A 26,152-nucleotide genomic window follows, 5' to 3' on the forward strand; every position below is an offset into this window, starting at 1 on the left:
GTTGGTTTCTAGCCCAATGTCATGTTAATATGGCAGAGAGAGATGGTGTTTCTCTAATTTTCAACACATTGTTGATCTGTGACAAGGTAGGGGGCAGGGTTGAAACGTGCAACCTATGGAAATGAGGATTGATGGAGTGGCAAGATGTAGGGATGGGGGGAGATGAGGATGACATATGGAGGCCAGTTCTATAAACGGGTGCCTATTCGGAGCCTATTCTTATAAAGGAAAGTAAACACGCTCGGGAGGGGGGGGGGGGGGGTTAGGTATAATTGAGGTCATATGGCATTCTGGTTAATACAAGGTAATATTTGACTAATGGCAAGTGGGGGGGGGGGGGGGTAAATGTAAAACCTTTGATGATGGTGTTGAACATTTATGCAAATGTTATGAGATTCAATGGATATAAATATGGAATCTTGTGTTTATGCTGGTTATGCAGAAATATCAATTAAAAAAAAGGAAAGTAAACACTTGCTTTCCTTTGTAGACTACTAGTGCAGCAGTACAATACACATGTACAGCAGGGGTTCTCAACCCAGTCCTTGGGACACACCTAGCCAATCGTTTTTTCAGGATACCCACAATGAATATGCATGAGATAGATCTGCGTGCCCTACCTCCATTGTATGCAGAATTATCTTGTGCATATTCATTGTAGTTATCCTGAAAACCTGGCTGGCTAGGTGTGTCTCGAGGACTGGATTGGGTTGAGAACCCCTGGCCTAGAGGTGTGTACCACTTAGACGTGTCGAAGGCGTTTTTAATTCACAGGTGTCTATGTGCACTAGGCCCTATTCAGTAAGATAGCGCCTAACTGCAGGGGGGGGGGGCATATCCATGGTGGGCCATGGGTATATCTCCCAGTTGTGCACTTACCCCCTAATTCTATAAGCTTACGCACAAAATTTATCGAGTTATATAATAATGTCACTTGTGCATGTAATTTAATAGCATAATTAACTGATTTTCATTAACAACCAATTATTGGCTATAACATAGTAACATAGTAGATGACGGCAGAAAAAGACCTGCATGGTCCATCTAGTCTGCCCACGATAAACTCATATGTGTATACCTTACCTTGATTTGTACCTGTCTTTTTCAGGGCACAGACCGTATAAGTCTGTCCAGCAGTATTTCCCGCCTCCCAACCACCAGTCCCGCCTCCCATCACCGGCTCTGGCACAGACCCCGTATAAGTCTGCCCTCCCCTATCCTAGCCTCTCAACCACCAACCCCTCTTCCCCCCACCACCCAATTTCAGCTAAGCTTCTGTGGATCCATTCCTTCTGCACAGGATTCCTTTATGCCTGTCCCACGCATGCTTGAATTCCGTTACCGTTTTCATCTCCACCACCTCCCGCGGGAGGGCATTCTAAGCGTTCACCACCCTCTCCGTGAAGAAATACTTCCTGACATCTTTCCTGAGTCTGCCCCCCTTCAATCTCATTTCATGTCCTCTCGTACTACCGCCTTCCCCTCTCCGGAAAAGATTCGTTTGCGGATTAATACCTTTCAAATATTTGAACGTCTGTATCATATCACCCCTGTTCCTCCTTTCCTAGGAGTAGCCTAGTGGTTAGTGCAGCGGACTCTGATCCTGGGGAACTGGGTTTGATTCCCACTGCAGCTCCTTGTGACTCTGGGCAAGTCACTTAACCTTCCATTGTCCCAGGTACAATTAAGTACCTGTATATAATATGTAAACCACTTTGAATGTAGTTGGAAAAACCACAGAAAGGCGGTATTTAAGTCCTATTCTCTCTCTCTCTCTCTCTCTCTCTCTCCAGAGTATACATGTTCAGGTCAGCAAGTCTCTCTTCATACGTCTTGGAACGCAAATCCCGTACCATTCTCGTAGCTTTTCTTTGCACCGCTTCCATTTTTTAAACATCCTTCGCAAGGTACAGCCTCCAAAACTGAAAACAATACTCCAGGTGGGGCCTCACCAATAACAAAACACAGCAGTGAGATTGATATTCAAAAAGTTGAAATATGATAGAGCAGCCCCACTACTCATAATGCTACATTGGCTCCCGATCAAGGCCAGACTGTTTTTCAAAACCAGCGCAATTATCTTCAAAATACTGTTTGGCATATCACCGGATTACATGCTAGACATGATCACCAAGAAATGCAAACCTAGGACCCAGAGGTTGCCTACTACTTTACCTGCCCAACTGCAAAAATGTGCTATACAAGTCCACCTACACTGCGGGATTCAGCTATCTGGGCTCAAAATGGTGGAACTCAATTCCCTTAGTCATAAGAAGCATCACAAACTACTTCCAGTTCAGAAAATATCTAAAGACCTACCTCTTCAGGAAATTCTATGAGTAAAATGTACACTAATCATTCTGGAACAACAATACACAACATTCTTTTGAATGACTTCCGGCCTTCCCCCAGTTTCTAGTTTAATATTTGCTGTATCTCCTTTTTAAATGCCGATTCCAGCAGCCTGGCCCCACCCTGGTTAAGTTGGAGTCCATCGTTCTGGAATAGGCTCCCCTTCCCCAGTTCCTTTCAAATCTAAAACTCTTCTACCCTGTGCCATCTCCTCATCCACACATTGATACTCTGGAGGTCTGCCTGTGTCTTGTGCCCTGTGCATGGAACAGGGAGCGCTTCTGAAAATGCAACCCTAGAGATTCTGGATTTGAGCTTTCTACCAAAGAGCCTAAATTTGACTTCCAGAACCCCCCTTTCCACATTTTCCTATGTCATCTAAAATCTATCTAGGCTACGCGTGAGGTCCACCAGCTTTGCACCTAATAATCGAATCACCAACAACAGCCATCCTTCCCTCCTGGACAGAAGCTCCTGAATACACATTCTTGGTGCAAGAGGATATTGCATCCCCTGATGGGCTGGTCCTGGCTACAGGATTACTTCCAACTTCACCAGGGTGATGCTCTACTTTTAGAAGACCTCCCTTCTCCAAGGCAGCACAGGGGCTGCCAGACTGGGAGTGGGACTTCTCTGCAACGTCCCTGTAGACCTCCTCTTTGTACCTCTGTCTCCCTCAGCTCCTCCAAGTCTACTACTCTAGAACACACACATATAACCTCTCACCAACTGGGAGATATTCATACACTCAGTTCAAAAGACTGGATAGCACCCCTCTTGCTGCTTGACTTCTGTCTGCATCTTAGTATTATACAGTTGTTTAATTAAAGCTTCTTAAGGTACTAGGGATATCAAATGAATATAAAGAGCCTGAAGACTATATGGTATAATATGTATTTTATTTAGTGTTTGCGTCTCAGAAACTCTTTGACTGGAGGCTGCTAACCAGTTCAACAAACACAGGCTGCTCCACTGTTCTTATAAGTATATTCACTGAACAGCAAAATTTAAGATGAGAATATCCACTGTATGGTTGGCAAGGAAAAACTGCAACCATTAGATATAACTGAGTAAACGTAGTAAAAATTGGTAAAATTATTACTTAAGTAAAAGCAACAAATGTTATGCTGTACTTCTTTACAGGTAAAATATAACAGAACTTTTACTTAAGAACAGTAATCAGTCACCTTACTTTCTAACTCTTCTCACTCTCTTACGTATCTGTGTTCCATCTTTGCTTATACTCATCACTATCAATTAAAATGTTCTATGACGCATTGTTGACATTGTAAGTAGTATACTATACCGAACTTTGTATTGTTGCTTGAATATTTTTACTGCTGTAATTGCCTATTGCTCATGTTTGATCTATTCTTACTGTACACCGCCTTGAGTGAATTCTCACAAAAATGCGGCAAAAAAAATCCTAATAAATATTTACCTAGTTACCTCCACAAGTAAGTTGAACTTGATGCTCAAAAATTAGTAGCTCAGAACTATAGCTGTGTAAAAATGTGACTCGCCGCAGGAGGAGAATAAGTGGCCTCACAGCTGCATCTAGAATAACTACTGTAGAAAGTTAGAGGAAGAGACTGCACACTTTGGTGTTCTTTCTCTTATGCTAAAATGTGAATGTAGCTTTAATTTTTTGTGTGTTTTTTTTTTTTTTAGACTGTGGAAAACGTAAGAAGAAAGGCCTAGAAATGGAACAAATTGACTGCACTCCCCCAGAATATATCCTGCCGGGAAGCAAGGATAGGCCCCTCTGCCCCCTCCAGCCACAGAACCGAGATTGGAAGGTGACTGACCTGTATGGGTGAAATGTTTCAAGTTAATTTCCAATGCTTTTTCCTTTTTGAAGATATTTCTTTGTTTTTCGTAAAGATCTTTAACAAAAAAAAGTGTTGACCACTGAATGACCTTCCCCTATAACTAGTCAGAAGAGTCCATGAAAAGGCAGTGTTGCAAATCTTAACACCAGTCCCTGGCTAGAACACACCTCTTGCTGAAGTCACACTGCTAGAAATCCCTGCAAAGAAACTACTTACTACTACTACTTATCATTTCTATAGCACTACTAGACATATGCAGCGCTGTACGTTTGAACATGAAGAGACAGTCCCTGCTCGACAGAGCTTACAATCTAATTAGGACAGACAAACAGGACAAACAAGAGGTAGGGACAAAGAGTAGCAAGATTCTGTGCAGAATCCCAGAGAGTAGCAAGATTCCGGAATCTCAAAGACTACTACTACTACTTATCATTTCTATAGCTCTACTAGACATATGCAGCGCTGTACGTTTGAACATGAAGAGACAGTCCCTGCTCGACAGAGCTTACAATCTAATTAGGACAGACAAACAGGACAAACAAGAGGTAGGGACAAAGAGTAGCAAGATTCTGTGCAGAATCCCAGAGAGTAGCAAGATTCCGGAATCTCAAAGACTACTACTACTACTTATCATTTCTATAGCTCTACTAGACATATGCAGCGCTGTACGTTTGAACATGAGACAGTCCCTGCTCCACAGAGCTTACAATCTAATTAGGACGGACAAACAAGAGAAAGGAATATTAAAGTGAGGATGATAAAATAAGAGTTCTGAACAAGTGAATAAGGGTTAGGAGTTAAAAGCAGCATCATTAATTCATAGGTTAATAGGCAATTTTGGAAAGCATTAGCACAGCAAGACCACCACAGCCATATTAAAGACATGCTGCTGTTAGAGCTAATTCAGGGTAGAAGAGCCTTGCTTTATTAATTTGATTGCTGGATTTGTTGAATGTTGTAGTTAGCAGGGAGTCACACCTGAAGTAATTGGCGATGTCTTTTCAGCCTTTGCAGTGCCTGAAAGTGTTAACCATGAGCGGCTGGAATCCTCCCCCAGGTAACCGGAAGATGCATGGTGACCTCATGTATCTGTACGTTATCACAATTGAGGACAGGCATGTGAGCATCACTGCATCCACTCGAGGCTTCTACTTGAACCAGTGAGTACCAGCAGCAAAACTGAGGCATGAGAGGCTTCATGTGCATAAGGACGTAAGCAGCTTTATATTCTGTACCAGGAATAATGGGCAAACAAATATTTTATTTAAAAATATGGCAGATAATTATAGTGATGCCTGACTGGAAAGATATCTAATGAGGATTCTTGGTTGACAGATCAACTGCATATAACTTCAACCCTAAGCCTGCCAACCCCAGTTTCCTCAGTCATTCCCTGGTGGAATTACTCAACCAGATCAGCCCAATCTTCAAAAAGAATTTTGCTGCACTCCAGAAGAAAAGGTAAACCTTTTGTTTTTCTCCCGGTTTTGCTTTTAAAAGAGAAGGTCTCACAACCAGATACCCCTAAATATAGTTTTAAAAATTGTTGCGTACTTTTTTAGGGCTCTTGGGTATTTTGATTATTTTGGACACTTCGGGGTATGTTTACTAAGGTGCGTTAGCGTTTTTGACGTGCCTTTAAAGTAATGGCGTATTAAACGCTAACTCCAATACATTCTTATGGTGCATTAGCGTTTAACAATGCTAACGTGCCTATAGTGTGCCTTAGTAAACACAGCCTTTCATTTTTCATAAATAGCATTGCTGGATTTTAAATAGACATGAAATGGGAACCAAAGGATGGCCAGTTTGGTTTCCAGGACTCTTGAAGATGATGTCACACACAAATGACAGTCACAGGACAAAAGCATGTTGAAGAGTAATTGTCTTGTGCAGTAATTGTCATTTTCAAAAATAAATACTGTAGAATCTTACAAAACAACTTTTTATTACATATCTCTTGGAATAATATCAAGTTACAAATATACCATTCACTCGTTCATTTATCCCAGTCATACCACGCCACTTTGTGAAATATTTCCCCCCAAATTAATAATGTCAATAGAAAAATCCAGTGGAAGATTCCAAAAAAAACGACTTATTTCCCTTGTAAAAACAATGAAGAGTCCATATAGACCAAAGCCCCTTCTCTATAAATCCACACAGGTAATGTCATTGGAATGCAAATGTTATAATCACTGTTTCCTTAGCGTCCCTCCGGACCGGACCAGGATTGGACTGATGGGTTGTGCTCGCCTACCAGCAGGTGGAGACTGAGAAAAACTCTGACTCTTGAGAGCCAATAGGAGCCCTGGCCATGTGACCTTAGCCTCAGTATTTTCTCAGTCTCCCAGCAGGTAGGAAGTGAGCCCTTTAGTCTCTCTCTATCTCTTTCTCTTTTAGAGGTTCATAATTACAACAACAATAATACTACCTCTTCTTCTGTGCCTAGGAATTCTCTATTAGACGCTGGGCAGGTAGGAATTTCTTTTCCTTTCTTTTACAGCCTCTGGGGGTGTTAAACTCGGGTGTCCCCGGGTCCCTCCCCCCTTCCTCCCCATCTCCCATATGTAGCTGGGAAGGGCTACCCTTTGTTAGAAAGGTGTATGTCTTTGGGAGAGGCAGCCACTCTAGAAAGTCACAATTTTTATGAGCAAGCTCAACTGTTTAAAAAAAAAAAAAAAAAAAGGTATATACCCAGGCTGTTAACGAGCAGGCAGCTCTGTGCTAGTCTACTTCTCTTCAGCACTGTCTTTTCTAACTCGAAAAAAAAAAAAAAAAAAAAAAGAAACTTAAGAGAAGATTTCTCTTTGGGGATTGTACTTTAAAAGAGTTAAAACAAATAGAAGGAAATTACGAGGAGAAGCCCTTTTTTTCTTTCCCCACATTTTTCCTGGCAGTCAGCTCGGAGCTTTTTCTTTTCTAGTTCAGCTGTGCAAAAATAAATAAATAAATAAAAGATTGGAACAATTCAGTGTTTTAGACTTTAAAGGGCGATTTTTTCGCAATTATGTTCCTCCGTTTTCTGGCGTTTTAGTAGCTGTAAATGGAAATTGAAAAAAAAAAAAAAAAAAAAAAAAAAATGGCGCGAACCGCTATGGCGCGAACCGCTTCGGCGCGCGCCTGCTCTTCTCCGATCGGTCTGAAAAGCTCAGGATGTGCTGCGCTGTCTATTAGCGTCGGAGGAGAAGCTAAAGCATGTTTTTGCTCGGCACTGGAGGGTAACTTTTTTCTCGGCAGCGATTTCCGGCTTCTTCGTTTGCGATCGCATCTCCTTTCATGTCCTCCGTGTTTTTTCTTCTTTGATCCTCGTTCTTTTACTTTGGGCGCGCTAGGTAGCCATGTTTGCCTCCAGCTGCAGTTCCCTTTACGAGGCAGCGTTTCTCCGGTTCGGTTTTGTTTTTTCTCGGGAGTGTAGAAGGAAACGGAGAGGTTGTTTCTGGGGTAGTCTGGGGATTTGCAGCAGACGGGTATTTCCCTCGGGCCTTTTCTTCTTTGGCCCAGGGTCTGGCCATGGGTCAATGACTGCTTCTCTATACTATATGTTACATAAAGACTTATGTGGGTTTTTTGGAGCAGGGATTGTCTTTCTGTGTGAGGTGTTCTGCGCTGCGGGCATCTGGTACCGCTATACAAATGTTAATAATACTTATAATAATATTTTGCTTGTCCCTTATGTTCTTAATGTCAGGTCACCCTTTAGGAGATACCTGTATGTTTTGGTGTCGATATCTTTTGCTTTTGTATTTGGTCAGACTGTTTGATATTTGTGTGTGAGTAGATAGCGTACAGTGAGGACCTCTTTCACAGTATTTTTGCCTTTTCTCATGTCAGGTATCTGATTTTTGTGGCAATTCAGGTAGCTGCACTTGCTACAGTCCTGTCTACCAAGCTCCCAATCATTCAGCTGCCTTAGCAGGCATGCTTTATTCATGTCTTCCCTTCTTTTCCAACTGCCTTGAAGCCTCTCATATTTCATTTTAGCTTTCTTCTGGTTATTACAGGACATATGGTCACTTAGAGAATAAAGTCATCCTTTCACTTAAAGATAGTGGACGATCCTCAAACCATCTACTCGTGTTTGTCTCTACTCTATCAGTTCAGCATTGGCAGATTATAAACATCCTGTTTTGGTCCAGTATGCCTATATATACCATCTGCTATCTCTTCCTCTTCCTTAGAGACCTGATGTTATATCAAGCTTTCTTGAATTCAGATACAGTCTTGTCTACACTGCCTTCACCAAGTGGCTGTGGCACAACTTCACTTTTTTCGTTACAGGTAATTTCCAGGTTTCTATGCGCCTTCACTCCAGAGTGTTCTTTCAATTGGAAGGGGATTCAATCACTTCCTGTGTATTTATACCATAGGTACATAAGTATGGTTATGCTGGGTAAGGCCTAAAGTCCAGCATTCATATCTAATGGGCATAGGTACATAAGTTTTGCCATTCTGGGGAAGCTCAAGTGTCCACCTTTCTACAGCCAGAACAGCATTAAAAAAAAAAAAAAAAAAAAAACCTCTCACGAGAGTATTGAACAGAAATCTCTGCTCCAAAAGCAAGGCTTGGCAGTAATTCTGCAAACTAACGCATACAATATTTGCCATGGCTGTTCACCACTAGGAACACCGGGGACCCTGGGCCTAGGTTCGGTGTTTTAACCTGAAACAAGCTCAACATTCATATCTATTGGGTGTGAGTCTGGTACTACTACTACTACTTAACATTTCTAGAGCGCTACTAGGGTTACGCAGCGCTGTACAGATTAACGGAGAGGGACGTTCCCTGCTCAAAGGAGCTTACAATCTACATCTCAGTGAGGGAGGACGCATGACCGTGGTACGTGGATTAGTGGTATGTGGATTAGGGAGATCCAAGAAATTACAGGCCGGTGAATCAGACGTTCATACTGGGATAATTTTTTTCTGTCCGGAGCGTACTACCATAGCTGGTGGACTCCTATATTCAGAACTTTCTATATTCAGAACTTACCCAACTATGGAACGCCATAGAGATAGGGTTGGAGTTTGTAGCCCTATTTAACTGGTGTCCTTGGTCACCCTTCCTCTTCTCCTCAGGATCCAGAGAATGGCTAGTTTTTTGCAGTACTCTCTCTTCCGTTCTTTTATAGATCTAAGAGGATGTTCATTGCGCTCTTAGGGTCATTTCATTCTTACCTAGACGACTGCCTAATTGGAGAAAGTCTTATCAGCAGAGTTCTCAGGTCACGCACCGGGTGTTGCATTGCTTACAGTCTCTAGGTGGTGTGGTGATTGTAGCCAGGCCTCTCATTTGATCTCTCATTTGATCTCTCATCAGATATCTCTGATTTTCTCTTTGTTTAGTCAGGTTGGCGCACAGTCTTTTGTCTCCTCTGCAAACATCCCAGTTTATATTTTTCTTGGTGACCTTGGGCCTTCGGCCATTTCCTCGCTCTATTCTGCAGAATGCAATTTTACTTTCTAATGCACAAGACGGAATTTTCCTTCATCCTATTGCGCTATTTAAGTGTCATCTAGTTATCTCAAGAACCTTAGTTCTGTCATTGGGATGCTTCGTGCAGTACACTTTTTGGCAGAAGCTTGGCCTCAGCAATTCGTTTTACCTTCGGGTGAATTTTGTTTTCCCTACTGACAAACAAGGCGGAGAGAGCTATGTTGGTCCTTGCCATGGCAATGGGTTAGGTCATCCGCCAAGGAGGAGTTAAGAGTATACTCTTGAGTTTGTACTTATTTTTTCTTAGTTGTGTCACCCTGCATTTAGGTGAATGGACTCTCATTTTTTTCAGCCTTACTTCCTCACTGCGACACTTCAGGGCTATCTCTTTTTGCCTTCAGGCTCACGAACATTTCTTGCTTCTTCCATTCAGCAGTCACTCAAACTTATGGCGTGGTTACTGGGTCCGCAACATCTTTGATATTTTCGCAGGAAGTACTTCAAGTTTTAATTGCTTCCAGACAGAAATCTACATTAAAGTCCTATGAATCAAAGTGGCGACAGTTCACTCTGTGGTGCTCCTCTCGCCACTTCATTCCACAGACAGTACTATTTTGCATGTTTTGGAATGTCTTCTGCATCTTGCGAAATCTTGTCTGTCTTACTCATCCATTAGAGTTCATTTGGCAGCTCTATCAGTGATGCATGATACTGTTGACAACCGCACGCTTATGCAGCATCCACTGTCAAAGCGGTTTCTTAAAGGAGTCCGGCACCTGTACCCCCCGCTTCGTCCACCAGCTAGGTGAACTAGGTGAACAGACTCTTAAAGTTCTGTTTTTCTAGTAGCCATAATTTTTTCTATAAAGTTTTCCTCTTCAAGCACTGTTTCCTAGTAACCATTGCAGCAAGTAGATCTATGTGTGGAGTACTTCTACGGTTGGTAACTTCTTTTTGGTCTGCTGTAGTTTAAAGTTTTCACCTTTCCCAATCGGTTTTTTCTTATTGGTTTTGTCCTTCTAGCCAGTAGGCGTAAAAGATTTTCATTGTTTCTACCCCGCTATATCGCGAAGGATCAAGGAAATGAGAATGTCTATTTCTCTTCTCGCTGAGAGGGCAGTTCCACAGCGTATTACAACATATTCCACAACTTCAGAAGCGGGCTCTATTCTTACTATGGCGATTTTTGGTGCTCTCGGTGCACATTGATAAGTTGGTAACTTAGTCCTAGTTTCAGTTTATTTTTCTCATTGGGACACACTACATGTTAGTTGTCGCCAGATGGCCTATGCAGCATGAGCATTTCTCTGCAGTTTTCATAGGGTCCCTCCCTTCAGATTACTGCTTTGGTACTTCCCATCAGTCCAATCCTGGTCCGGTCCGGAGGGACGCTAAGGAAGGAGAAATTAGATCTTACCTGCTAATTTGCTTTCCTTTAGTCCCTCCGGACCGGACCAGGCCCCTCCCATGTTCTCTCTACTCTTTAGCTTCTTTTATTAAGTAGGAAGTGTATTCATTAGGAAGTGTATTCATTCCTTTACGATTCGTGGAACAATACTATATATATACAGAACTTTACCTGGTCTATATTGCTGGTGAGCTCAATTGCTGGAATCTATCTATAAAACCTTAAATACGCCATACCACTAAAACCTTAAATACGCCATACCACTTCTCTGGTGAGAGTTGTGGCTGAGCTCAGTTGCTGGAATATCTATAAAACCTTAAATATATATAAGATCGTAAGTGGGCCATACCACTTCTCTGGTGAGAGTTGCTGGTGAGCTATAAGACAAGTGAGCCATACCACTTCTCTGGTGAGAGTTGCTGGTGAGCTATAGTACAAGTGAGCCATACCACTTCTCTGGTGAGAGTTGCTGGTGAGCTATAGTACAAGTGAGCCATACCACTTCTCTGGTGAGAGTTGCTGGTGAGCTGTAATACATATCGGGCCATACCACTTCTCTGGTGAGAGTTGCTGGTGAGCTCTGATACTTGGCATTGCCGAGTGCTTTGTGGCTGCTAGGATTCCATACGGCACAGAAGGTCTTTCTTTCCTGCTTTGTTATTCAAATACTGAGGCTAAGGTCACATGGCCAGGGCTCCTATTGGCTCTCAAGAGTCAGAGTTTTTCTCAGTCTCCACCTGCTGGTAGGCGAGCACAACCCATCAGTCCAATCCTGGTCCGGTCCGGAGGGACTAAAGGAAAGCAAATTAGCAGGTAAGATCTAATTTCTCCATACTTCCACTTCTTTATCGAGTGAAGCACTTCGACGCATCTGCTTCAGTCTTATATCAAGTGAATCATTGTTATTCACATTGCATGATTTATGGGTCCCGCACACGTCAGTATTATACTGATGTAATCCTCCGTTACTGCACAATGTGAGACCACATTTCGCAATCTGCGAGGGTTTACAACAACTCCTATCCCACAGAAACTTAATTTGCATCACTTCACTGGGGACAACAAGTAGAACTAGAAACTGAGTTGAGCATAACAGCAGCAAAATGGGGTGGGGGTTGGAGCAGAGAAAGAAATGGATCCATTTTATAGATTATTCCGAGAAATTAAAACGCAGTTTCAGGGACTTCACATTTTAATGTTCTAGGGAGTGTTTTTGTGTTTGTCAGTATGGCCATTGGGTTTCTGGGCATCAGGGGTCACTGCCAGTCTCAAGGTCTTTAATTTTGATTTGAATGTTTTAAGAGGTTTCAGCGCGGATGTCAAGTTGGAGAGAATTCAAAATAGAAAGCACGATGTTGAGTAGACTCTGTAAATTTGAGACCAGGCAGAATTAGACGGTGAGGGAAGAAAGGTAGTGGGGTAAATGTACTTACGTGCTAATGGCTTTACCACATTATTTACCTCTGGTCCTATTTTATACAGTGGCACTTAGTAAGTAAAAATACGCATTAATGCAGTAGAGCACATTAGTAACTCTAGCCCTGTGTGTCTTTACAACCGAGATTGTGCAAGTTTTGTGAGACTAAATTGCAGCCGTGTAAATGTATGCACATAAGTGCGTAATGTACAACCTCGGTGTGTAATTTATGACTGTGACCCCAAACACACCAAGTATACAAACAAAAAAAGCAGCACTGGGCCTTCAAGGCTGGGACAACAGGAGTATTTTATTGAAAGATGACCCTACACGGGCCGTGTTTCGGCGTTAGATAACGCCTGCCTCAGGGGTCTTATCATGTAAAAACATATAAATAACCATAATGAATATTAAAAATATATAGAAATATTTGAAACAGTATCATATATATATATAAACATATATAAAATGTAATGTAGTAAAAAGTGTGAAGAGAAAGTATCACTATGAATTATATATATACAAAGGTATAACTGTAACTTTCATCTCAATGATCGATAATGTAGAGATACTTAAACTTATTGAAAATAATGTGATAAAACTGTTTTTGAAATAATGAGATAATTATAAAAAAATGCAAGAAAAAGCATAAACATAGACAATCATATATGAATATAAAAATCATAATGATAAAACTGTTTGTAAGCTGTTTATAAAAATATCAGAAAGCTAATTGAAAATTAAGTCACATAGAGGCATATTTTCAAAGCACTTTGGGAGGCTAAGTTCCATAGGTTTCTATGGAACTTTGGGAGGCTAAGTGCTTTGAAAATGAGCCCCATAGTAACATAGTAGATGACGGCAGAAAAAGACCTGCACGGTCCATCTAGTCTGCCCACGATAAACTCATATGTGTATACCTTACCTTGATTTGTACCTGTCTTTTTCAGGGCACAGACCGTATAAGTCTGTCCAGCAGTATTTCCCGCCTCCCAACCACCAGTCCCACCTCCCATCACTGGCTCCGGCACAGACCCCGTATAAGTCTGCCCTCCCCCATCCTAGCCTCTCAACCACCAACCCCTCTTCTCCCCGCCACCCAATTTCAGCTAAGCTTCTGTGGATACATTCCTTCTGCACAGGATTCCTTTATGCCTGTCCCATGCATGTTTGAATTCCGTTACCGTTTTCATCTCCACCACCTCCCGCGGGAGGGCATTCCAAGCGTTCACCACCCTCTCTGTGAGGAAATACTTCCTGACATCTTTCCTGAGTCTGCCCCCCTTCAATCTCATTTCATGTCCTCTCGTTCTACCGCCTTCCCCTCTCCGGAAAAGATTCGTTTGCGGATTAATACCTTTCAAATATTTGAACGTCTGTATCATATCACCCCTGTTCCTCCTTTCCTCCAGAGTATACATGTTCAGGTCAGCAAGTCTCTCTTCATACGTCTTGGAACGCAACTCCCATACCATCCTCGTAGCTTTTCTTTGCACCGCTTCCATTTTTTTAACATCCTTCGCAAGGTACGGCCTCCAAAACTGAACACAATACTCCAGGTGGGGCCTCACCAACGTCTTATACAGGGGCATTAAAACCTCCTTTTTTCTGCTGGTCACACCTCTCTCTATACAGCCTAGCAACCTTCTCGCTACGGCCACCGCCTTGTCGCACTGTTTCATCGCCTTTAGGTCCTCAGATACTATCACCCCAAGATCCCTCTCCCTGTCCGTGTCTATCAGGCTCTCCCCACCTAACACATACGCCTCCCTTGGATTTCTACTCCCTAAGTGCATCACTTTGCATTTCTTCGCATTGAATTTTAATTGCCAAACGTTAGACCATTTTTCCAGCTTCTATACATGTAGGTATAGTATTCATATTCATGTATGTACCAAATTATACAGCTTGATCAAAAGTTGCTTATATACACAACATCAGTAATTAATGAAATTGTAATAAAATAACCGTTCTGTGACTTAATTTTCAGTGAGCTTTCTGATATTTTTATAAACAGCTTACAAGCAGTTTTATCATTATGATTTGTATATTCATATATGATTGTCTGTATGTTTAACATACATAGATGTTTATGCTTTGTCCTGCATTTTATCTTGGTTTGAATAAATTATTTCTTTGTTTTTATATATGTGTATCGGTCTACTTTTTATAATAGACTTTTATGTAGCAAGTAGACTGTTGCCTTTTTTTGTTTTTATTTTTTTGTATACAAAGTATTACATGGTATGTATAAAACACCAAATATACTTCTAAGCGTGATACACCCTTATCATAAAATTGCTGGAGTGGATTTAATGAAATTGGATCACACACATTGGTAGGTGGGTCCTAGAATTTAGCAGTTTCTGGAGGTTTTCAGATTCATAGAAAGAACAGTGACTTGTTAGCATACCTTATTGGTTTACTTAAGTATTGGAATTACGAAAGTTAAGACGTGCAAAATTTCAGAAAGCCTTTCAAAACCTGGTTGTTTCCTGTGGGTGAGGGGAGAGGTTAAGTGTTATTCCAGATGTTGAGATAGACATGGGGGAAGCCACTGCTTGCCCTGGGATTGGTAGCATGGAATGTTGCTACTAATTGGGTTTCTGCCAGGTACTTATGACCTGGTCTCTGTTGGAAGCGAGATACTGGGCTTGATGGACCATTGGTCTGACCTAGTATGGCTATTCTTATGTTCTTATACCACTACGATATCCTCATGTTGTCCATCAAAGCTCGATCAGACAACTTAAGGACATCACTTCTACGACTCATGATTTCACGTTTATCTCATAGGACTCAGTTGATTAAAGATCCCTCCTGTGGATCCAGCAATTCTTACTGTCTACCTGCTGTTTTTCCAAACCAGACAGATGGTGACGGAAATGTGTGTTACAAAACATACAGCGCATTACAGAAAATTTGCACACCTTGACAGGCTTCAGTTGCAGAAAGCCTCTACTGTGGTTTTTTTTTTTTTGTTACATTTGTACTCCGCGCTTTCCCACTCATGGCAGGCTCAATGCGGCTTACATAATAAGAGGGTATTTTTATAAGGGGGTGCTTTATAAGGCAAGTGGACGATGACGAAGAAGAGGTAGTCGACTGCAAAACCAAAATGTAAACAAAAGCTGGACACAACAGTTCAAAGGCACTATGCTGTCCAAATAGCTTTACTGATGACCTAATACCTGATGCAGCCATGGTTTGGCCTCAGCCTGTAACAGGGGTACGTAAAATTGCAGTATTATTGGATGTCAAAAATTAAGAGTGTTCCACAGTGTTCTGCTTCCTTGTGTAGTCTCACAAACAACTTACAAATTTCTAAGCAGGACTTAGAAAACAAGTACGGTAAGGGGGTGCACGGTAAAGCTTACCTCCAAAATATACAGCATGATTTTATGTACCCCAATAACAGGCTGAGGCCAGAATGAAGCCACATCAGGTTTTGTCATTAGAAAGCTATTTGTGCACCATACTACTTCAGTATGTTCTGTTCTGCCCAGCTTTTGTTTAACTGCACTCTAAATACAAATAGGTTCCTACTTGTCTTTATAAAATTCTAGTGTAAGCGGCAGAAATTGCACCTACATCACAGGTACAAATATTTACACCTTCCCTGGAGCAGATATAAATGTCTGTGCTTGTCATTTTTTAAGTACGTGCATACATTAGCATTTTATCATCTACTTACATATATGCACGCTCTGCCCAAACTCCACCCCTGCATGTTCCTACCAGCAAAGTATACAACATCAAGTCATCACAGGTACTTTTACACCAATCGGAGACCAATGTGACAACATGCACGCAAACTGTTTTTATAAAATTAACCCCTAAAAGTGGGTACACTGTATGTAGTTGGTTTGGTGGACTACTGGCCAATAGATAAGTAAAGAAATGAATTGAATAGCTCCAGAAAGTGGGAATTCCCTTAGCTTAAAAGATCCCAGCAAGGAAGACTGTCAAGGACTCTGGTGATTTAGGCTTCCATCACTACACTACACACAGTGTTTTTCCTCCTACACTGACCCAGCAAAACTCAGTCCCAGAGATCATGACTGAAGAGTCCTATATGGGATTCTGCCTTAATATAAAGGTCATCTTGTCAAGGACTAGGAATTTGGCCACCACATTTGTCATCAAGCCAAGTTACAATCACAGCTGAATTTCATGTCTGAGCTGTGATAATACTTCTTGGCCCTTGGAGCAATCAAGGCCACATGAGTGCTGTTGGTAGCCCTTGGCACACTGGACAGGTGAATTATCTCTTAGATGCTTGTTTGTACTATCTGCTACTTATTTACACAGGTATTAAATATAGTGAAACAGCCTTGACACACTGGAAGGAATTAGTTATTCATTAACACAGAATGGTCACATTTTTATGTCTTGAGCCAAACGGTGAGGGTGTTCCTTGTGGAAGCCTGAGCATCTGCACAGCTTGTCCACAGTGGGGTACTCCTGGGAGAATTCTGTGCAACCCAGTTAAAAATTGTTTGTGCAGTAGTTTACTGTTTTGGATTCTTTGTTTTTATTTTAATTATGTTTTGCTTTTATTTCAAATTGTTGCTTCTCCAATTATTTAAAATTCAGTAACGTAAAAAGTTGTTATTCAATAATTTAAAATTCAGTAACTTAAAAAGTTATTACTCAGGTTTAAAGTATTTCATATGTGTATTCTGAACAACTAGGAAACAGCATAAGGAATGAAAAGTCAAATGCAAAAGCGCTGACAAGGAAGGCAAGGAAAGGCTTTGAAAAAAAGTTTATGTTGGAGGCAAAAACATTTAGTAAAAACTTTTAGGTATATTAGAAGCAAGAAGCCGGCAAAAGCATCAGTTGGACCGCTAGATGACCGAGGGGTAAAAGGGGCACTCAGGGAAGACAAAGCCATAGTGGAGAGATTAAATGAATTCTTTGCTGCGGTCTTCACCGAGGAAGATTTGGGAGAGTTACCATTGCCAGAAATGGTGTATAAAGCTGACTAATCAGAGAAACTGAATGAAATCTCTATAAACCTATAAGATGTATTGGGGCAATTTGATAATTGATAAATGAATTCTTTGCTTCGGTCTTCACCGAGGAGGATTTGGGGGGGACACCGGTGCCGGAAAGAATATTTGAAGCGGGGGAGTCGGAGAAACTAAACGAATTCTCTGTAACCTTGGAGGATGTAATGGGTCAGTTCAGCAAGCTGAAGAGTAGTAAATCACCGGGACCTGATGGTATTCATCCCAGAGTATTAATAGAACTAAAAAATGAACTTGCGGAGCTACTGTTAGAAATATGCAATCTGTCCCTAAAATCGAGTGTAGTACCGGAAGACTGGAGGGTAGCCAATGTTACTCCGATTTTTAAGAAGGGTTCCAGAGGAGATCCGGGAAATTATAGACCGGTGAGTCTGACGTCGGTGCCGGGCAAGATGGTGGAGGCTATTATTAAGAATAAAATTGCAGAGCATATACAAAAACATGGACTGATGAGACAAAGTCAGCACGGATTTAGTGAAGGGAAGTCTTGCCTCACCAATCTAATGCATTTTTTTGAGGGGGTAAGCAAACATGTGGACAATGGGGAGCCGGTTGATATTGTATATCTGGATTTTCAGAAGGCGTTTGACAAAGTGCCGCACGAAAGACTCCTGAAGAAATTGCAGAGTCATGGAATCGGAGGTAGGGTATTATTATGGATTAAGAACTGGTTGAAAGATAGGAAGCAGAGAGTAGGATTGCGTGGACAGTATTCTCAGTGGAGGAGGGTAGTTAGTGGGGTCCCGCAGGGGTCTGTGCTGGGTCCGTTGCTTTTTAATGTATTTATAAATGACCTAGAGATGGGAATAACTAGTGAGGTAATTAAATTCGCCGATGACACAAAATTATTCAGGGTCGTCAAGTCGCAGGAGGAATGTGAACGATTACAGGAGGACCTTGCGAGACTGGGAGATTGGGCGTGCAAGTGGCAGATGAAGTTCAATGTTGACAAGTGCAAAGTGATGCATGTGGGTAAGAGGAACCCGAATTATAGCTACGTCTTGCAAGGTTCCGCGTTAGGAGTTACGGATCAAGAAAGGGATCTGGGTGTCGTCGTCGATGATACGCTGAAACCTTCTGCTCAGTGTGCTGCTGCGGCTAGGAAAGCGAATAGAATGTTGGGTGTTATTAGGAAGGGTATGGAGTCCAGGTGTGCGGATGTTATAATGCCGTTGTATCGCTCCATGGTGCGACCGCACCTGGAGTATTGTGTTCAGTACTGGTCTCCGTATCTCAAAAAAGATATAGTAGAATTGGAAAAGGTACAGCGAAGGGCGACGAAAATGATAGTGGGGATGGGACGACTTTCCTATGAAGAGAGGCTGAGAAGGCTAGGGCTTTTTAGCTTGGAGAAGAGACGGCTGAGGGGAGATATGATAGAAGTGTATAAAATAATGAGTGGAATGGATCGGGTGGATGTGAAGCGACTGTTCACGCTATCCAAAAATACTAGGACTAGAGGGCATGAGTTGAAGCTACAGTGTGGTAAATTTAAAACGAATCGGAGAAAATTTTTCTTCACCCAACGTGTAATTAGACTCTGGAATTCGTTGCCGGAGAACGTGGTACGGGCGGTTAGCTTGACGGAGTTTAAAAAGGGGTTAGATAGATTCCTAAAGGACAAGTCCATAGACCGCTATTAAATGGACTTGGAAAAATTCCGCATTTTTAGGTATAACTTGTCTGGAATGTTTTTACGTTTGGGGAGCGTGCCAGGTGCCCTTGACCTGGATTGGCCACTGTCGGTGACAGGATGCTGGGCTAGATGGACCTTTGGTCTTTCCCAGTATGGCACTACTTATGTACTTATGTACTTATGAGTAGCAAATCGCATGGACCAGATATTATTCATACCAGAGTACTGATAGAATTGAAAAATGAACTTGCAGAACTAGAGGAGTGACCTAGTGGTTAGAGCACTGGTCTTGACATCCAGTGCCCGGTTCAAATCCCGCTGCTGAGCCTTGTGATCTTGGGCAAGTCACATAACCCTCCAGTGCCTTAGGTACAAACAGGGGGTTGTTTACTAAAGCATAGCTCAAGTTATCTGCAGCAGGGCCCATAGGAATAAAATGGGCCCTGCTGTAGATAACTCGAGCTAAGCTTTCGTAAATGGGGGCTAGATTGTGAGCCCTCCAGAGACAGGGAAATACCCAGTTTACCTGAATGAAATTCAGCTTGAGCTACTACTGAAAAAGGTGTGAGCTAAATCTAAATAAATAGTGTTAGTAATATGTAATATGTCTTTAAAATCAAGCCTGGTACCAGAAGATTTGAGAGTGGCCAATGTAATCATTTTTTTAAAAAGGTTCCAGAGGTGATCCAGGAAATTATAGACCAGTGATCCTGACGTCAGTACCGGGCAAAATGGTAGAGACTTATAAAGAACAAAATTACAGAGCATAATCAAAAGCATGGATTAATGAGACAAAGCCAAAACAGGTTTAGTGAAGGGAAATCTTGATTCACCAATCTACTACATTTCTTTGATGGGGTAAAAACTGGTTAAAAGATAGAAAACAGAGTAGGATTAAATGGTCAGTATTCTCAATGGAGAAGGATAGATAGTTGGGTTCTCTAGGGGTCTGTGCTGGGACCGCTGCTTTTTAACATACTTATAAATGATCTACAGATGGGAATAACTAGTGAGGGTAATTAAACTTGCTAACGATACAAAGTTGTTAAATCGCAAGAGGATTGTGAGAAATTACAAGAGGACCTTATGAGACTGGGCATCCAAATGGCAGATGATGTTTAATGTCAGCATGTGCAAAATGATGCATGTGGGACAGAGAAACCCAAACTGTAGCTATGTGATGCAAGGTTCCACGTTAGAAGTCACCGACCAGGAAAATGGGATTTAGGTGTCATTGATGATACGTTGAAATCCTCTGGTCCGTGGGCTGCGACAGCTAAGAAAGCAAATAGAATGTTAGGTGTTATTAGGAAAGGAATGGAAACAAAAATTAGGACGTTATAATGCCTTTGTATCGCTCCATGGTACAGCCTCGCCTTGAATACTGTGTTCAGTTCTGGTCACCGCATCTCAAAAAAAGATATAGTGGAATTAGAAAAGGTGCAGAGAAGGGAGACAAAAATGATAAAGGGGATGGGATGATTTCCCTATGAGGAAAGGCCAAAGTAGGTAGGGCTCTTCAGCTTGGAGAAAAGACAGCTGAGAGGAGATATGATAGAGGTCTATAAAATAATGAGTGGAGTGGAACGGGTAGACGTGAATCGTTTGTTTACTCTTTCCAAAAATACTATGCTATACTAAAGCAAAGCCTGTGATACGGTGCCCCACAGAAGACTCGTGAATAAGATGAAAGGGTTGAACTTAGGACAGAAAGTGGTGAACTGGATAGGAAACTGGTTGACCGACAGGAATGGAATCCGCTCGGAGGAAAGGAAGGTGAGCAGTGGAGTTCCTCAGGGGTCGGTGCTGGGGCCTATTCTATTTAATATATTTGTGGGAGATATTGCTGAAGGGTTGGGAGGAAAGGTGTGCCTTTTTGCGGATGACACGAAAATAGCCAATAGAGTGGATACCTTGGAGGGAGTAGAACGATGAGAAGGGATCTCCGAACCTTAGAAGAATGGTCGAGGGTCTGGCAGTTAAAATTTAATGTAGGACACACCCACCTATGCAAAATCGAATTAAGCTTATTAGATGGAGAAAAAAGCTTCAGTGTCGCCACCCAGCCAGCCTAACACAGCAGGCTATAAGACGTAGGCTCGGCGTGCCATCATATAGCTTAAAAAACCTCCATCAATTATTAACTACTCCCACTCAGATGATTTGCTTCAACTCTTTTTATAGCCTGTTCTATTGGGCTGGCTGTCCCGCCCTCGTGTGACGTAACGTCGTCGAGGGCGGGACAGAGGCAGAGAAGAAGAAGGAAGGGCGATGTCGGCAGCTCAGCAGAGCTCAGTGCTGCGTTCCCGGACCCTCGCTGTTTCAATAGTGGAGCGAGGGCCCGACCGGGTAGAAGGTGGGTGGCGGCGGCGACTCGGGTGGGGGGAGCGTTAGACGGCGGTGTCCCTCCCTCAGCAATGCGCAGTACAGACCCTCTGAGTTCCGCCCCCCGTCATCACGTATTGACGTGGGGGCGGGGCAGAGAAGGTCTCTACTGCGCATTTGTGAGTGAGTACGGTCACTCGCTGTTTATATGTTTGATTGATTAGATTTTGCATAGGTGGGTGTGTCCTACATTGCATTTACACAACTGGTGTGAGGTTGTGTTGTGATTTTCAAGTACTACTTCAGCTTGAGTGAATTATTAGTTAAAATTTAATGCCAAGAAGTGTAGAGTGATGTACCTGGGGTGCAGAAACCAGAAAGAGAGATACCAAATAGGAGGGGAGAGATTAGTAAGCTTGACTCAGGAGAGAGACCTTGGGGTGTTGGTGTCTGAGGATCTGAAGGTGAAGAAACAGTGTGACAAGGCGACGGCCATGGCCAGAAGGATGCTAGGCTGCATAGAGAGGGGTATAACCAGCAGAAGAAAGGAGGTGTTGATGCCCCTCTACAAGTCGTTGGTGAGGCCCCACTTGGAGTATTGTGTTCAGTTTTGGATGCCATATCTTTCTAAAGATGTAAAAATACTGGAAGCGATGCAAAGAAAACTACAAAAATGGTATGGGATTTGCCTTGCAAACCGTACGAAGAGAGACTTGCTGACCTGAACATGTATACCTTGGAGGAAAGGAGAAACAGGGGTGATATGATACAGATGTTCAAATATTTGAAAGGTATTAATCCGCATACGAACCTTTTCCGGAGACGGGAAGGTGGTAGAAGTAGATGACATGAATTGAGGCTGAAGGGGGGCAGACTCAGGACTAATGTCAGGAAGTATTTTTTTCACGGAGAAGGTGGTGGATATGTGGAATGCCCTCCCACGGGAGGTGGTAGAGAGGTAATGGAATTCAAACATGTGTGGGATAAACACAAAGGAATCCTGTTTAGAAGGAATGGTTCCTCGGCATCTTAGCAGAGATTGGGTGGTGACGCCGGTAATTGGAAACAAAGCGGAAGCCGGGCAGACTTCTACGGTCTACGCCATGATCGTGACTGAATTGATAGGGGTGGGCTGCAGTGTAAATTTTAAAGGGCTTCAACGTTAGCTTCAGAACTTAGTACAAGAACAGTGCTGGGCAGACTTCTATGGTCTGTACCCTGAGAATGGCAAGGACAAATCAGACTCGGGTATACATATAAAGCATCACATACCATGTAAAATGAGTTTATCTTGTTAGGCAGACTGGATGGACCGTACAGGTCTTTATCTGCCGTCATTTACTATGACTAGGGGGCATTTACTATGCAATGAAGCTACAAAGTAGTAAATTTAAAACAAATCAAAGAAAATATTTCTTAACATATAATTAAACTCTGGAATTTGTTGCCAGAGAATGCGGTTTAAAAGGTTTGGATAACTTCCTAAAGCAAAGTTTATAAGGCATTATTAAGATGGACTTGGGGAAAATCCACTGCTTATTTCTAGGATAAGCAGCATAAAACGTATTGGTCTGGCCAGGTACTTGCAACCTGGATGGGCCACTGTTGGAAACAGAATGCTGGGCTTGATGGACCTTCGGGCTGTCCCAGTATGGCAATACTTATGTTTTTATCCATACTCCAGATCTTAAACTGTTTAACATTTTTACTGGTCTCTCTAACTTTTACTATCTTCTGAATTTCAGTGATATAAATCATTCAACCAGCCAAGCTTTGACTGACTTCCCCCCCCCCCCCCCCAAACAAAAACGCCAAAAGATCGTCCCGAACCTTCCTCAGCCTCCATTTCCCTAAATGCAAAGGCATAAAATACAAAGCACTGCATGGATCAACCTTCGCTTACATGAGCACACAATTCTGGAATGCACTGCCACGCAACCTGAAAACGATCTACGAGCTGACCGACTTCCGCAAACTACTGAAGACTTATCTATTTGAGAAAATCTACTGCAAGGATCAAAACACATGAAATCTATACACAATTACAGATACGCATCAATACAAAATCTTCTGAACTCTCTTCCCCCGCATCATCACCAATCTTAAAACTCTATCCACAGATAAAATTGTTAGACCTTTATATTCCCTTGTTATTGTCTTTCCCCCTCTCAATTCCCCTACCGTTACTTTCCACTGTTCTATCCCTATATGACATCCTGAATTTACTCTGTCTTCCCATAACTCTTCACAATGTAACCCATAATCTTACTGCAACTAATTGTATTACCATCACTCATAATGTATTATAAGCCACACTGAGCCCGCAAATAGGTGGGAAAATGTGGGATACAAATGCAAATAAATAAATAAGTAAGTAAGATACATTAGATTTAAGGCCATCTGAATTTTGTCGATCTTGTATTGTCTTTTGAATTCACTCCGCATTCTATACCTGGTGATTGAAGCTGGGTTGATTTGCTACATTTACAGTTTCTGATGTTTATACTCTTTGGAAATGTTTCTCATGGTCTCAGTGTGCCCTGCACTTTTGTCCTTCTTATTTGTTTACATCTGCTTCTCCAGAATTTGTAGCCTGATTAGTCTTCTTTATCTGAATTACTTCGAGAGAGGAAATACCTGACTTCACTAGGTAGTACAAGGACCAAAGGATGGTACTCTAAACATCTTGGAACCATCTACTTATAGACCTATTACAGGCCTGTTTGCTAAAATCACAGAGTATTATAGCCCAACAGCTGTCTGTTTGGAAGACCTCCAGCCCCTGTGTTTGACAGGTTTGGGCTTTTGACAGCAGGGACTGTCCTTCCCCATGTTTAAACTTGTACAGCGCTGCGTAACCCTGGCAGTGCTATAGAAATGGTAAGCAGTAGTAGTAGTTGACAGCCCAGACCTGTCAAAGAAGTGCGGGAGGATTGTGCTGAGTGCATGCTCAGGCACAATTCTCCCGCACTTCTACCCCATGATCAGAGATAATTGCGCTGCTTAAATTTGCATGCATTATCTCTGATCATAGGTCTAATAGCGCCCCGCGCTGTTCCAGCGCTATTTTAGAGTTCGGAACAGCACGGGGCTTTTGATCATCTGCCTGTGGGTGTGATATATTAGTGTTTTAGGACCTGGTGTAATATTTACAGTACTATGTTTTTAATGCATAAGGTTGTTGCTCTTTGAGTCCTGGGAGTTAGCGCTACTGTGGTAAGGTTCCAACTCCTTTTTTTTTTTTTTCTTTTGTGCATAGGTTTTTGCAGTGGAGTGATTGTGTGTTAGCCTTACTGAGCTAATATAGTTTTAGTTTGACATAACATCAGACAATGCTTTAGACATTTTGCAGTATCTGACCTGTATTGAGGTGCAGAGCCTCTTGATCTTGTAACTCCCAACTCGAGACAGCAAAATGAACAAACTCTGAAAGAGGGAGGGGCAGACAGGCTGGGAGCAGGTGGGATATTTGTGAGAGATAAAGAGAAAGAGAGCAGGTGAGATGTGAGTGGAAGTCTGCTGAGGCAGGAGGAATGTGCGAGAGGGGCAAACATGCTGAAGGCAAGTGGAATGCAAAAGAGAAGGAGCAGCAGACTTGCTGAAGGTGGGTGGGATGTGAGGGAGGCAGTCTGGCTGAGGACAGGCGAGATGTGTGTGAGAGAGGGGGGGCAGACTGGCTGAGGACAGGCGAGATGTGTGTGAGAGAGGGGGGGCAGACTGGCTTGAGGGCAGGTGGGATGTGAGAGAGAAAGAAAGTAACAGCCTGGCTTAGGGCAGATGAAATGTGAAAGGGGGGAGGGGGGGGGGGACAGACTGGCTGCAGGCCTGAATGGAGGTGTAGGCATAATCTTGGAACACTTTTATTCAATTGCTGCCACTCTGGGACCTTCCCTTTGCTTCACTGAAACACTGCAGAATATTACACTGGGGAAATATTACAGTATGTTGGCAGATGCAAGAAAGGGAATTCCCACAGCTAATAAAAATGGCTCTTATGGAACGTCTTCCTTTTGCTTAAGTATACTTAGAAACCAACTTATTTCATCTAATAGTTCTCAAATGTGAAATAAGAAACCACTTCTGATGGGAAAGCGACTTGTATTGTGGAAACCAGACACTGAAACCCAGATTCAGAATCATATTTCATCCAAAAAGCCCAGCTCTCCCATTAAAACTGTAAAAGCAAAATGTGTGCCAGTATTTGCCCACACTTTTCAGTTTCTCTGGAAGTGAAATGGACAGTACATAAGTATTGCCTACTGGGACAGACCGAAGGTCCATCAACCCCAGCATCCTGTTTCCAACAGTGGCCAATCCAGGTCACAAATACCTGGCAAGATCCCAAAAAAGCTCAATGCATTTTATGCTGCTTATCCCAGAAATAAGCAGTGGATTTTCCCCAAGTCAATTTAATAATGGTCTATGGATTTTTCCTTTAGGAAGCCATCCAGACCTTTTTAAAACCCCGATAAGCTAACCACCTTTACCACATTCTGTGGCAACAAATTCCAGAGTTTAATTACATGTTGAGTGAAGAAACATTTTCTATGATTCGTATTAAATTTACTACTTTGTAGCTTCAGCACACGCCCCCTAGTCCTAGTATTTTTTGAAAAAGTAAACAAACGATTCACATCTACCCATTCCACTCCACTCATTATTTTATAGACCTCTATCATATCTCCCCTCAGCTGTCTCTTCTTCAAGCTGAA

The 26,152-nt window shown here is 42.3% G+C and overlaps 1 protein-coding gene across 5 annotated transcripts in view; it reads left to right on the forward strand.

Annotated features, from left to right (window-relative positions):
- Positions 1 to 26,152, forward strand: part of CLUH (clustered mitochondria homolog) — a 152,167-nt gene that overhangs the window by 54,977 nt on the left and 71,038 nt on the right. For all 5 annotated transcript variants that reach the window (XM_030186225.1, XM_030186226.1, XM_030186223.1 and 2 more), the window contains exons 5-7: positions 4,024 to 4,151; positions 5,190 to 5,344; positions 5,520 to 5,645. In XM_030186225.1, the coding sequence (XP_030042085.1) occupies positions 4,024 to 4,151; positions 5,190 to 5,344; positions 5,520 to 5,645 (409 nt within the window). The remainder of the gene's footprint in view (positions 1 to 4,023; positions 4,152 to 5,189; positions 5,345 to 5,519; positions 5,646 to 26,152) is intronic.

Source organism: Microcaecilia unicolor, chromosome 13 (genome assembly GCF_901765095.1).
Source record: "Microcaecilia unicolor chromosome 13, aMicUni1.1, whole genome shotgun sequence".
NCBI lineage: Eukaryota > Metazoa > Chordata > Amphibia > Gymnophiona > Siphonopidae > Microcaecilia > Microcaecilia unicolor.